This window comes from Ursus maritimus, unplaced genomic scaffold, assembly GCF_017311325.1.
Source record: "Ursus maritimus isolate PB19 unplaced genomic scaffold, ASM1731132v1 scaffold_2, whole genome shotgun sequence".
NCBI classification, from domain to species: Eukaryota; Metazoa; Chordata; class Mammalia; order Carnivora; family Ursidae; genus Ursus; species Ursus maritimus.
The window spans coordinates 4012310-4025391 of record NW_024424452.1 but is presented as its reverse complement, the minus strand read 5'-3'; the positions used below and the strand labels follow the sequence as shown (position 1 = coordinate 4025391).

Here is a 13082-nt window from a genome sequence, read left to right as displayed (position 1 = left end):
GACCCGATGACAGATGGGGAAACCAAAGCTCTGGGGGGCACGTTGGTCTGTCGGGGGCAGAGCGGTGGTTCGGTCTAGCATCCAGGGACAAGTGCTAGGAGCCGAGACGGCCAGGGACCGTGCTGGGGTGACAGTGACTTGAGAGCCCAGAGCAGACGCTGCTCAGGAACGGGCAGAGCCGGGCTTGAAACAGGGCTTTCTGGCCTGTGACCCTGGCCTCACATAAGCTTTTCCCTTCTCTCTTCTAGATAGAGCTGCCGTCTTAGAGGAGGGAGGCCCAACAGAGGAGGTCCCCAGTACTCCGTTGGCCCTGGAGCCCATCAGCACCCCGAGTTCCAAGAAGAGCCCCCCAGAACCCATGGACAAGCGGGCCAAAGCCCCCAAGGCTCGCCCAGCGCCCCCACAGCCCAGCCCGGCGCCGTCGACCTTCACCAGCTGCCCGGCTCCTGAGCCCTTTGGGGAGCTGCCGGTCCCCGCCACGGCCCTGGCCCCTGCCCCCCTCGTCACCATGCCTATCACCATGCCCGCCACCCGACCCAAGCCCAAGAAGGCCCGGGCTGCAGAAGAGGCGGCCCCCAAGGGCACCCGGCGGCCCGGGGAGGAGGCCGAGCTGCTTGTCAAGCTGGACCACGAGGGCGTGACGTCGCCCAAGAGCAAGAAGGCCAAAGAGGCCCTGCTGCTGCGGGAGGACCCAGGCGCCGGGGGCTGGCAGGAGCCCAAGGGCCTCCTGGGCCTGGGCGGCTACCCCCCGGCCGCAGGCGGCGGCGAGCCCAAGGCCGCCCGGCCCAAGGCCACGGATGGCGACCTGGCCCAGGAGCCCGGGGTCGGGCTCGAGTTCGAGGACTTGGGCAACGCCAAGAGCCCAGACAAGGGCCAGGCGGAGCAGGACGGGGCCGAGGAGTCGGAGAGTGGCAGCAGCAGCAGCGACAGCGGCAGCAGCAGCAGCAGCAGCTCAGAGACCGAGGGGGAGGAGGAGGGCCAGGGCGGCGGCGGCCGGAACTGCAGCGCCTCCAGCTCCAGGGCCTCGTCGTCCTCGTCCTCCTCGTCCTCGTCCTCGTCCTCGTCGTCCTCGTCGTCCTCATCCTCCTCCTCGTCCTCGTCCTCCTCCTCGTCCTCGTCCTCTTCCTCCTCTTCCTCGTCCTCGTCCTCCTCCTCCTCGTCCTCCTCCTCCTCGTCGTCCTCGTCCTCCTCCTCGTCCTCCTCCACCACCGACGATTCTTCTTGCAGCTCCGACGACGAGGCAGCTCCGGCCCCCGCGGCCGGCCCCTCCGCCCCGCCGGCCCTCCCCAGCAAGGCGCCCAAGCCGGCGGGCAAGGCTCGCTCCTCGGCGCACTCCCCGGGCAAGAAGGCCCCGGCGCCCCCGCCGCAGCCCCCGCAGCCTCTGCCGCCCAAGGCGCAGGCCGGGGCGGGGGCCAAGAGCCGACCCAAGAAGAGAGAGGGCGTCCACCTGCCCACCACCAAGGAGCTGGCCAAGCGGCAGCGCCTGCCGTCCGTGGAGAACCGGCCCAAGATTGCCGCCTTCCTGCCCGCCCGGCAGCTCTGGAAGTGGTTCGGCAAGCCCACCCAGGTAGCCGAGGGCGGGGCTCTGCCCTTGCGTGCCCGCCCGTCCGTCACCTGCCCGCCCAGCCCCTGCACCGTGAGGGTGGGGGTGAGCCGTGTGGGGCGATCGCATTTTATACTCGTGTCCCCTGAGTCTCAGAGCGCCCGAGAACGCCTGCTCTGCTGGGTTCAAAGCCGTGTCCCCCCCAGAGCAGTGCTGCCTGTGATCTCGGGCCCAGACCCGCCCCTCTGTGGAACACAGGCCAAAAAGCAAGCAGGGACAGGCCCCTTGGGTAGGCGTCTAGTTACCGCACAGAGGGGCTCTCAGAACCCCACAGCCTGACTCTTGGCGTGGGCTTCGTGCTCAGCTGTCCTCTAGCCTTGCAGCAGAATAGCCCTCGGCCTCTGGCTGACCGGGGTGGCGACCCCAGCAGGAGGCGCTGCTTTCCCGGTGTTTGCCAGCAGAGACCTGGGGCTGGATCGGGTGCCCACCCACCCACAATCGAGCGAAGGGAGAATGTTCTGGTTGCCCAGGTCCTATAATAGAGGGTGATTCTCCAGAAGGAGCCCTCCCAGCCCACCCTGTGCCTGTCTGCCCTGTGCACATGCCGACGTGTACCCCGCATGTACACGCACCCGAGAAGCTTCCGTGTGCGGGCGGGGAGCAGCCCCCACAGTCACCAGTCCGTCCCATGCCCTTGGACAGGAAGACCGGCTCCTTGTCCGCAGGTGCAGCTGGACAGCTTTGCCCACAGAGCCCGTCCCCCGAGTCCCAGGCCCCCTGGGAGGTAGGCTTGGAGGAGACGCCCTACTGGGTCTGTACCCCCCCCCCCAGTGCCAGTTCGTGCCAGGGCAGGCATGGGGACTTGGGGGTTGACAGGGATGAGCTTGTGGGGTCCGACAGCGCACTTCCTAAGACCTTGAGAAGCTGCTGGGGGTTTGTTGCATCCGCTCCCTGGGGCACGTCAACAAGGCCAGAAAAGTGGGGGAGAGGTTCCGAATCAAGACCCCAGCTTGGGGGTTTCTGTCTTAGCAGTGGCTCTTGGGGGCCCCCTCTGCCAGTGCCACTGGAGGGCTCTGCGGAAGGGGTGCAGAGCAGGGAGTCGGGGAGCACTCCGCACCCCGCCCCCTCTCAGCTCCTGCTCTCCTTAGGGCTTCCCTGCCTTGGAGGCGCTGACTTGAACCTGGGGCAGATAATGTGCTTCTCTGAGCCTGCGGGGCACGGGTTGTCTGACTTCCAGCCCGCAGGGGTTGCTGGCTCCAGGATGAGAGGACCTCTCCTGCCAAGGCCACCGCTGGGGACAGCAAATTGGAGCTTGTAGGATCTTCCCTGCCAGGCTGCACTCAGACATTCCCCACCAGGCCTCCTGGAGCTCTGGTTCCAGCAGGTGCCTCCGAGCCGGAGACTGACACAGCCTTGCTGTCTGCCCTCCACCGTGACTGGCTCTTGCCCTGCGTTAGCCTCGGGGCCCTCACTGCTGCGGTGACAGAGCCCAGGGCCAGACTTACTGGCCGCTTTATACGGAAAGTCCGGGGAGGTGCGGCTTCAGGTGCAGCTGCATCCAGGGGTTTGGAAGGCTGTCTTCAGACCCACTGGTGGGTCCGTGTTCCAGGCTTCAGTTGCGCCTTCTACCTTCACACTGGTCTGCTCGGACAGCCTCTTCCCTCTGGGCAACAAGCAGCCCCAGTAGCTTCCAGCTCCTGTTCTACCCGCTCGGAAGTGACAGGAGGGAGGAAGGGTCTTTTTGCAAGGGATTCGAGCTAAAGTTGGTAGCGGTCCCGAGCCCACCTCTGAGCCAGTAGGAAGACAGGCTGTTCAGATTGGCCAGGCCAGGCCCCGTGCTCGCTGCAGGGGCGGGGTCGGCCCCACCGGGGAGCCGCGTGGATGGAGCCGCAGGATGCCAGAGACAACGGCTGGCAGAGATGGGCTGGTGCCAACATTGTAGCCGTGCACCTCACCCTGAATTTATTTTCCCCCTTGAGCTGAAAAGAATTTGTGGTTTGTAGCACCTCCAAGAAACCAGTGACAAGAACATCCGAAAGTCTGTCCCCACTGGGGTCCGAGGCTTTAAAAGTAGGAAAGGTTGGACATGAGCGTGCAGGTCTCCCCTGTTGAGGCGAATTGGCCCTGAGTCACCGGCAGAGTGAGTTTTAGATCTTAGTTCGAGGAGATCATGCTCCGCTTCCGTGAGGGGGGCCGTGCTTTGCTGAGGTCTGGTCTCTCTGCGGGTTGCCCCCCACCCCCGAGCTCGCTAGGGCTGTGGTGGGTTTTGGTGTGTTCCCTCCTCGGACCTCCGTGTCTGTCCCGTGCCAGGCCAGGAAATGTTTGTTGAGTGACTAAGAAAAACCCAGCACGCCATGGGCCCGGGAGATGTGCTCCTCGTGCTGGATCCCACGGGCCCTGGGCTGACCTTAGTCAGGGGCTTCCCCCGGGGGTTGACATGGTCCCAGGGACAGCCCTCGGCCCATGCTCCCCACTCCCTCACCCCTGATGAGGCCATGTGGCAGCTGACTCCCAGTCCCATGCTCAGGTGTAAGAACCAGGCCGCACAGCCGGTGACCTATGGCCCCAGGGGATGTTGAAGGGCTGTGTGACAGCCGTGGGGGTGGAGCCCTGTGCTCCGTCCAGAGGCGAAGCTGGGAGCCTGCCCTGTCCCCCCACTGGACCTTGCTGTCCCTACCGGGAAGTTGGGGTTCAGTAGGGGACTGCAGGGCCCAGCCGTGCGAGCCTCGCAGACAGCAGGTGTGGGGTCTGCGGGCCCTCCCAGGCGTCCTGTGCCAGCGCCGCTCGGGGACAGGGAACGGAAGTCCCCCTTAGTGCGGGTCCTTGTGTCCGGGAAGCCCCCGTTGGACACCCAGTGTGCAAAGAGATGAAGAAGGCTCCCCAGCTGGAGCCAGCAGGGGGTCCGCTCCTCCCCAGCCGCCCCTGCAGACCCCCAGAGCTCGGGGATCGGGCTGCGGGCGGCCCTGTGACGCACCGTGTCCCACAGCGCCGCGGCATGAAGGGCAAGGCCCGCAAGCTCTTCTACAAGGCCATCGTGCGCGGCAAGGAGATGATCCGCATCGGGGACTGCGCCGTGTTCCTGTCGGCCGGCCGCCCCAACCTGCCCTACATCGGCCGCATCCAGAGCATGTGGGAGTCCTGGGGCAGCAACATGGTGGTCCGTGTCAAGTGGTTCTACCACCCCGAGGAGACCAGCCCGGGCAAGCGCCTCCACGAGGGCCAGGTGAGGCTGGGTGGCCCGCAGTGGCCCGACCGGCCCAAAGGTCGAGGCCGGGGTGCCTGGCTCTGGGGTCGGGCGGGGCCGCGCCGGGCTCACCACCATCCCCTTGTCTGCCCCACACGCAGCACTGGGACCAGAAGTCCGGCCGCAGCCTCCCCGCGGCCCTGCGGGCCTCCAGCCAGAGGAAGGACTTCATGGAGGTAGGGCCCGGGGTAGAGGCTGGGCCCCTCACACCCTCCGCACACAGCTTGGGGGAGGGGGTGGGGCTGGGCTCCAGTGGCGTCGGGGCCCCTGCCCCGCAACCCCATGTCTGGCTCTGATCCGTCCCCCGCGCTGTGTCCCCGGTGCTTTGGGGCCCTTAGCCTTCAGGCCTCTCTGTCTTGGTCTGTGTGTCTGTCTCGGGATCCCTCTCGGTCTCTGCGTCTGAATCCCAGTCTCGGGCTCTCGGGCTCTCTGGGGCGGGGGCGGAGGGGTCTTTGTCCGTCTCTGCCCTCAGGGTTTTCCCTGGTCCTTCTGGTCCGGGAGGGGGTGCCCCCCCTCCCCGGCCCCCCTGCCCTGACGCCCGCCTGCCGTGCCGGCAGCGTGCCCTCTACCAGTCCTCCCACGTGGACGAGAACGACGTGCAGACCGTGTCGCACAAGTGCCTGGTGGTGGGCCTGGAGCAGTACGAGCAGATGCTGAAGACCAAGAAGTACCAGGACAGCGAGGGTCTGTACTACCTCGCGGGCACGTACGAGCCCACCACGGGCATGATCTTCTCCACCGACGGCGTGCCCGTGCTCTGCTGAGCGCCGCGGGCGCCGACGGGGGCCCCTCCCCATCACTGCCACGTCTTGGGGGCCACGTGCGTTGGTCGTGTGCATGCAAGCGTGCCCGAGTGTGTACATGTGTGTGCCTGTATGCATGCACGTGCGTGCACGCATGTGCACACGTCCCCAGCCCCCTTCCCCTACCCCTGGGGGCCCCTCCAGACGGGGCTCCTCTCAGCTATCAGGGTATGGCTCTGCTGGGTCCCCTTCCGGGGCCTCCCCTCCAGCACCTTGTAAGCACTTGGCCGGGCCGGGCCCCCAGGACCCAGGCGCCTCCCGGCCGGGGCCCACCGGGGATTCAGAGGGGAGGGGGTTTCCAAGGAACCAAACTGACACTCGCTCTGGGGTTCCCGCTGCTTGAGGGGCCTCCCCGCGGCTTCTCGTGCCCGACGCCCCCCCTCAGCACGGAGCCCTCCCCCAAGCCTCCCGCCGCGAGACGGGGTGGGGTGGCCGGACGCCCGCCAGCCTCACCGACCAGGCCAGGCCTGCTCCGGGCACCGGTTGGGGGCCCGGCCTCCGCCCTCCCGGGATGGCCTGGACTCGGGGGCGCGAGAGCCAGGTGAGGGGGGAGCCCGGGAGCCCCGGCCGGGTGCCAGGCAGGGGGGGCTGCTCGCCCCGAGGCCCCCGGGGAGGGCCCACCCGTCCCAGTCTGGCCCCGTACACTACTCCCAACCGCAATGGTGCTGACGTCCTGGCCCGGCCCCGCCTGGCCCTCCCGCCCAGGCCTCAGGCAGCTGGCAGGGAGACGGCGCGCTTGGAGCCTGTACAGTTTTATTGTACCGAGACTCTCCCCGCCCCTGTATCATACGCCTTTAAATGGAGTCAACTTTTTAATTATATATATAAAGATAAATATATATAAATATATATAAATATAAACTTTTTAAAACTGTGAAAAAATAGCTATGAAATTATAAAAAAAAAGCGAACACATTCTGACGTGCAGAATATTATTTTTTATTTCCTATTAGATTGTGAGTGTCTAGCACCCAGCTTCACGGGCCCCCCTCGTCCCGAGCACACCCTGCCTGCCCCACCCCCCGGCCCAGGTGTACTGTATTCGCCCCCAGAACGGAGAAGCAGTTAGGGAGAGCAGAGGCGGAGGGAGGGAGGGGGCGGCCGGGCACAGTGGCCCCGCTCCCCGGCTCGGCCCGACAGCACTTACCAGCCCCCGCGCCTTCCAGGGGGACGGGAGGCCTCGTCCAGACAATCTTAAGGGAAGGAAAAGCCAGACTTCGGTTTTGTTTTTTGGGGGAATTACTGTTTTCCTTTTTTTTTAAGTTTCTTTTGGAATTTTGTTTGTTGGCGAATTCTGTGTGATCTTTTTCATAAAAAAAGAAAAAAGAAAAAGCTATAATCGGAGAACTGCCATTGTCTGGAGTGGTTCATTTTGGGGGCTGGCGGGGTGCATGGTGCTGGGCAGAGGCCGGCGGGCGGGGGGCGGGGGACGGTGCTAACCTTCCAGGGCCAGGAGCGACACGCCACCCCGCACAGCACCGCAGAGCTGTTCACACCCAAGCTAAGGTAAATTAAGGGAAATGCAGAGTTTCTCAGTGGCCCCAGCCATGTCCCCGGTGGCCAGCAGCCAGAAGTGGCCAGTGGCTCCTGTATTGGGTGGCCGAGGTGTGGGACATGTCCATCAGTGCCAAAAGCGTTCTTGGCCCGTGCGAGGCTGGAGGGTTTGCACCTCCTGTGTCCCCCAAGCGCAGAATCTGCACTCCCAGCCACGCCCACATCTGGAGACCACAGAACAAAGCTGGTGCTATGGTCTGAGTGGTCCTGGGCAGGTGTGGGGACGTGGGTCTGCACCCCTGCAAGGTTGGGGGAGGCTGGGCCCTGCTCCTGGTGCTGCCAACCCCCCTCCCGCCCTGAGGTCAGCTCTCGCTGACCAAGAACCCGCCAGCGACCTGCCAAAGGAAGGACCCTGATGGGCCTCCCGTATGAGACACACGACACAGGACACACGGCGGCACTCCCACCTGGAGCAGTGCACTGGCGCCACCTGGTGGCCCCTGTGGTATCGCCTCGAGGTCTCGGCTCCCGTGGCTGTTCAGGGCGCCCACCTGGGTCTGGGGGTGACGCCTGCCCAGTGGGTCCCGGTGGGTGGGTCCCTGAAGCCGCAGGCCTGGGGCACAGCCCCCTCTGACAGCCAGTCCTCCTCCCCGACCCTTCTCCAAGGGACCCACGTTGAAGAGTGGACCAACACCACTCCTTGGGGAAACTAAGGCACCAAACCGTACAGGAAGTTGTTCATATCAGACCAATCAGCAACCCAGCCAGGACTGGAGCCCAGAAGCCTCAGCCCCAGGTCCTGGCTCCATCCCTGTGGGCAGGGGACAAGCTCCCTCCCCCTCTTTGCCTTTCTCCTGGTTCAAATGGATGGGACACAGCCCTTTCCCCTGACCTGAGGGCCAAAGGAGCACCAAGGCGCCCTTCACGCCCCAGTGCCCAGCTCACACGCCGCCGTTCACCCCCCACTGCGTGCACGGAGACCCTCCTGCTGCCGGACTGTCACCCCTGCCCACCCCCTAGGAACTTCAGGCCTGGATATGGACAAGGCCGCTTTACAGATGAGAACACTGAGGTCCCAGCCACGTGGGTGGCCCTGTCCTGCCAGGACCCCTTCCCCCGCCGCCAGTGAGCGAGGTGGCGAGCACAGCCCCCACGTGCACAGACGCTCCTCGGAGGCAGCGGCTGGCAGATCTCTGCCTTTATCTTTTAATGGCCAGTGCGGTACACTTAGTGGACAGACGGCAGGGACAGGACACAGAGGGGTGGGGTGGCCTCCCCCTGGAAAAGCCTGTCTTTGGCAAGATGCTCCAGAATCCCCTCAGCTCGAGGGTCCCGCCCGGGGAGGGACCCCACACCCCTCGCTCCCTCGCAGGGACTCCCGTCCCTCCTTGGGCCTCGCTGGATGAAGATCAAGGTCTCAGTCAAGTGATGACTTTGGCTGGGACATGTCCCCTTGTATCACACGGAGGAGCCAGAGATGTGGACAGGGGTCCCCGGGTGGGGGCAGACCCCCAGGCCTGTGGTGTCAGGTGGGTGCCCAGGTGCAAGGAGGGGGCGTCTCGGTGTGGGGAGGGGCACCCAGGCCGGCGCAGAAGCCATGGTCGTAGAGGGGTGACTGTAGACCATGGTCTGAGGCCATTCAGACCCATGGCTGCTGTTCCTTCATGGCAAATGCGTTTCGTTTGGGAGAACCAGTGCTTAGGAACAGGGAGAGGGGAGATGCTCTCTCCTTGAGGACCTCTGATGTCCATGAGGAGGGCTCCCCGGTGAAGGAGGGCTGGGGTCGGGGACCACGGGTGGGGGTGGTCTGCTCTCCTGGCCAGGGAGGGCTGTGACCCCAGGGGCCGCCGCACACAGAGGGTGAAGGGCAGGCATGAGACAGAACGGGGAGCACAGTGCTGGGTGGCCCTGGGTGGCTGACGGCTCAGCATCACCCTGGGCCCAGAGGGGTCGTGGCTGGCACGGGGAGGAGGCCGGGCCCCGCAGGCACTGCAGGCAGGGGTGGGGAGGGGGCCTTGGGCCTCGGTTGGGGGGGGCCCAGGCCTGGCTCAGGGGCCGGTGGGGAAGGAGGAGTTGGTAGAGGCGTGGAAACAGCTGCTGGGAGCGTCCCGGGTGAGGCTGTAGGTGCAGTAGGCCACGGCGGAACCCAGCGTCAGCCCCGTCATGTAGGACACGGTCATGGTGTTCCCTGCGGATGACACTGGACCTGAGGCGGCGGGCCGGGGAAGGCAGGGCGGCGGGGGGGCGCGCAGAGGACCACCCTGGTGGCCTTGACACCAGGCTAGAGTCCAAGCCGTGGCTCCTCGGGCATGGAGCAGTGACCACCGCCCGCTCCCGGAGAGGTGGCCATCCGGGGACTGTTACACCCCGGGTGAACTCACGGGGTGCCCCGGGCCCTGCCTGCTTCTCTGTCTCCAGCCCCCCATCTCCACGTGCTTCCTTGTCGTGGACAATCCAGGATGTCTAAGGGCTTCTCGAACCACTGTACCCAGAACACACCCCAGGGCCCCATCCCCCCAGACCCTCCCTCATCTCAGTGGACGGCGATCTTGGGACAGCCCCCACCTGGGGACTCCTTCTTGACCCCCGATCCCTGTCTCACACCCAGTCTCCCAATCCACCAGCTGGCCCTGTGGACTCTACCATCAAAACAGATCCAGGATCCGCCACTTTGTCGCGGAGACGCCGCACCTCACCCTGTCAGAGCCCCCCACCCCCACAGTCTGGACAAGCGCAGTAGCACCTCCCTCCCTGCCCCTGCCGTTCCCTCCTCGCTGTCCAAGCAGCAGTGGAAGGCATCTTAACACACGTTTGGGTCCTGCCCCTCCTCGGGCCTCCCACCCCTACCCTGGCGGCCTCCTCCCACTGCGGGCTCTGCCCCTGGGCTTTCTCCAGGGCTCTTCCCTTGCACGGCCCCATGGCTGGTTCCCTCACCACATCCTCCAGGTCTTTGCTCAAAAGTCACCTCCTCAGGGAGGCCTTCCCAGACTGCCCTGCTTACACTGCAAACTCCCTATCCCAACAACCCCATCTTCTTTCTCTGCTTGGGTTTTTCTCTGTCATTCTTAGCACCACTCCACACATTACACGTATTGTCATTTGTCATCTCGGGACTGTGAGCCCCACAAGCACAGGGATCATTGCCTCGTGTCCCTGGAGCCTATAACAGGGCCTGGCACACAGTCGGGGCTCACCGAGTAGTCGCGCGACGCATGGGAATAAGTGACGGATGAACGTCCTGCCCCTGTGAGCTCCCTGAGGTTGACTTGACCCTGGAACAGTCGCGCCTGTTTGCTACGCGGCCTCGATTTCCCTGCCGGGCAGCGGGGTGCCAGGCCTTACCTGCCAGCTCGCGCTGCTTGGGGCTCACTTTGCCTGCCGCCAGGATCATGGGCACGCTGCCAAAATAGCCGTTGCTGATGCCCATGAGCAGAGAGAAGACGCAGGGCCAGGCCGGGTGGCGCAGGGCAGGCGCCCCACTGGGGTAGACGCACAGGATGAAGAGGGGGATGAAGACCATACGCAGGCAGGAGCAGGCCAGCAGGTGGGTGCCCCGCCAGTCCATGGGCAGGGCTGCCAGGATCTGTGGGGAGCCGGGCACGTTGGCACCCCGTCTCTCCCGAGCCCGCCGCCCCTCCCCGGTCCCTGTCCCCGGATGCTCCCAGCTCTGGGTGTGTCCCATCCTTGGCTGGCAGTGACCACGAAATCCACCAAATCCCTTGTTACAGCAACACCCGATCCTTGCCACGGGCCTGGCATCCATCAAAGACCGCACGCCCCCCGCCCCTGCCCCGGTCGATCCTCAGCACACCCTCCCAGGTGGGGCTCCTGACCCTGATTGAGAACTGAGGCACTCGAGGCCCCGGGGGGCAAGCCCACCGGCAAGTTGTGTGGCAGGATTAGGAGTCGAGCCCACTGATTAGGCCTCGATGCCTCGTGAGCCAGGCACGTTTCTCAGACCGCTCTGCTGCGTGACCTCGGGCAAAGGGCTTTCCCTCTCTGAGCCTCACATTCTTCATGCCTCCGAAGAAGGCCCGCGTCAGGCCTGCCCCAGGGACGGCCGCCTTGATCTCGCTCCAGCCCCGAGCCCTGACCCGGCCCCGCGCTTGTAGCTCAGGGCCCTCTGCCCACGTTCTTCCGCCCCGGAGGTGGCTGCTCCCTGGGAGAGCTGTCAGTGGCCGCCCGCCCCGGAGGCCCGTTCACTGTGCACAGACACGAGGATGATGCCGGCACCGGCCTCTGGTGGAGCGGGGAGCTGTGCTGCGGGGTCGCCGGTGGGGGGGGGGACGCGGTCTGGGATGGCGCCGTGGCTTGGCTGCCCCCTCCCCACTCGGGAGCCCGCGGCGCCGTCTCCTCCCCGGGGGGCTGCAGGCTCACCTTGCCCACGAAGTCGGACAGGTTGAACACGGCCATGATGAGGATCGGCAGCCACTCGCCCAGGACGCAGTGGCGGACCTCGGACTCGAGGCCGGGGAACAGGCACAGCGTGATGAAGTAGGTCACGGCGATGGACAGCATGTCGGCCCAGATGGCGCGGGCCACGGCGTAGCGGTGCAGCAGCAGGGCTGTGGGCGGCGGGCCGGGGGTCAGGGGTCAGGCATGCGTGCCTGCGCGTGGCCCATGGGGCAGGGCCCCAGCAGCAACGCCCGGAGGACCGCCCTGCCCGCCCCCTCCCCAACCCCACCTCTGAAGGAGGGCCAGCTCCGCGTCACCCTGGGCTGGGGCACGTCAAAGCGCGTGTAGGCGCCCCTGCTGCTGCTGATCACCTCGTGGGCCGGGCTGTCCTTCGGGGACCCGCTGCTGGCCAGGCCTGGGCCTTGGTGCTCCTGGAGGGAAGATGGAGCCGGTGGGGTGTGGGTGGGGAGGGGCCCCCAGGCCTCCCACCCCCCACAGCCCCTCAAACACGCAGAGCTCCATCCAGCCCGAGCCTTTGCACTTGCTTTCCCTCGGCCCCCCGGTGTCCGTCCTGGGGATCTTCACACCGCCCCTCCACACGCCCCTCCCTCAGCCCAGAGGCCACTTCTCAGGGAGCCTCTCTGAGCACAGAGGGGCCCCGTTCCCACGGTGGGCCTGTCCCAGCACTGGGACACAGCATGTCACCTGGCGGCCCCTCTCCGTGTCTCCGGCTCACGGTGGCGTTTCCCCAGCAGAGCCCGGGTGACTCTCTGGGCCCCGTCTGCGAGGACTTGGCTGCCAAGGACACTGAGGGGCCCCGGGGCCCCCCCAGGAGAAGGGATGCTGGCTCCTCCCACTCGGGGCTCCCGGTGTCATCCCACAGGCGCCAGGGCTGGCCCCACCTGTCACCCTGGTCCCTCCGGGGCCCGTGCAGCACTGCTGCCACCAGAGGGCGCCCTGCCCCCCAGGATGGCTACGGCCTGCCTGCCAGAGGGCCTTAAGACCACAGCTGCGGACGGTCGAAACCTGGGTCCACTGATCTGAGGAGGGTCCCCCGTGGAAAGACGCCCCAGACCACCGCGTGACGGAGCCCCCGGCCTGAGGAGCTTAGTCAGGACCTCGCGGTGGCAGCGCCTGGGGGACTCACAAAGTGGATGTCCCCTGCGGCGACGTCGTGGTGCACGCGGTAGCCGGTTCTGCAGCCCGGGCGGCTGTCGCGGGGCCGCGCCGTGTGGTAGAGCACGAAACGGCTGCGCCGGACCAGCAGGTGCAGCAGGAAGCAGAGCAGCTCCAGGCCCGCCGACACCAGGAAGAAGATGAGCGTGCTGGCCCGCTCGTCCGGCAGCAGCAGCTTGGTGAGGATGCGGCTCAGGGACACCATGACACCCGCCGTGCCTGGAGGGGGGAGGGTGCCCTGCTGGGCCTGCACCGCAGCCCCCACTCGGCGTCCCCGGCCCTGCCCCAGCCCCGGCCTGGTCTGCCCCCTTCCCTGAACCTGCCCCAACTCTGGCAGGGTCTGCCCCCCTTCCTGCACCTGCCCCAGCCCCGGCCTGGTCTGCCCCCCGCCCTGCACCTGCCCCAACCCTGGCAGGGTCTGCCCCCC

General features: G+C 66.1%; 2 protein-coding genes across 2 annotated transcripts in view; one reads left to right on the top strand and one right to left on the bottom strand.

Moving 5' to 3' along the window:
• TNRC18 (trinucleotide repeat containing 18) overlaps positions 1-6981 on the top strand; it is a 73949-nt gene extending 66968 nt beyond the window's left edge. Inside the window, 4 exon segments of the mRNA XM_040634730.1 lie at positions 1354-1567; positions 4530-4766; positions 4889-4963; positions 5345-6981. Coding sequence (XP_040490664.1) covers positions 1354-1567; positions 4530-4766; positions 4889-4963; positions 5345-5551 — 733 coding nt within the window. The 3' untranslated portion in view covers positions 5552-6981.
• A 2151-nt stretch (positions 6982-9132) lies between these two features.
• The window catches only part of SLC29A4 (solute carrier family 29 member 4), an 11199-nt gene continuing 7249 nt past the window's right edge, over positions 9133-13082 (bottom strand). Inside the window, exons 6-10 of the mRNA XM_040636541.1 lie at positions 12627-12874; positions 11769-11910; positions 11462-11649; positions 10427-10667; positions 9133-9272 (exon numbers count right to left, since the gene is read on the bottom strand). Coding sequence (XP_040492475.1) covers positions 9133-9272; positions 10427-10667; positions 11462-11649; positions 11769-11910; positions 12627-12874 — 959 coding nt within the window. The remainder of the gene's footprint in view (positions 9273-10426; positions 10668-11461; positions 11650-11768; positions 11911-12626; positions 12875-13082) is intronic.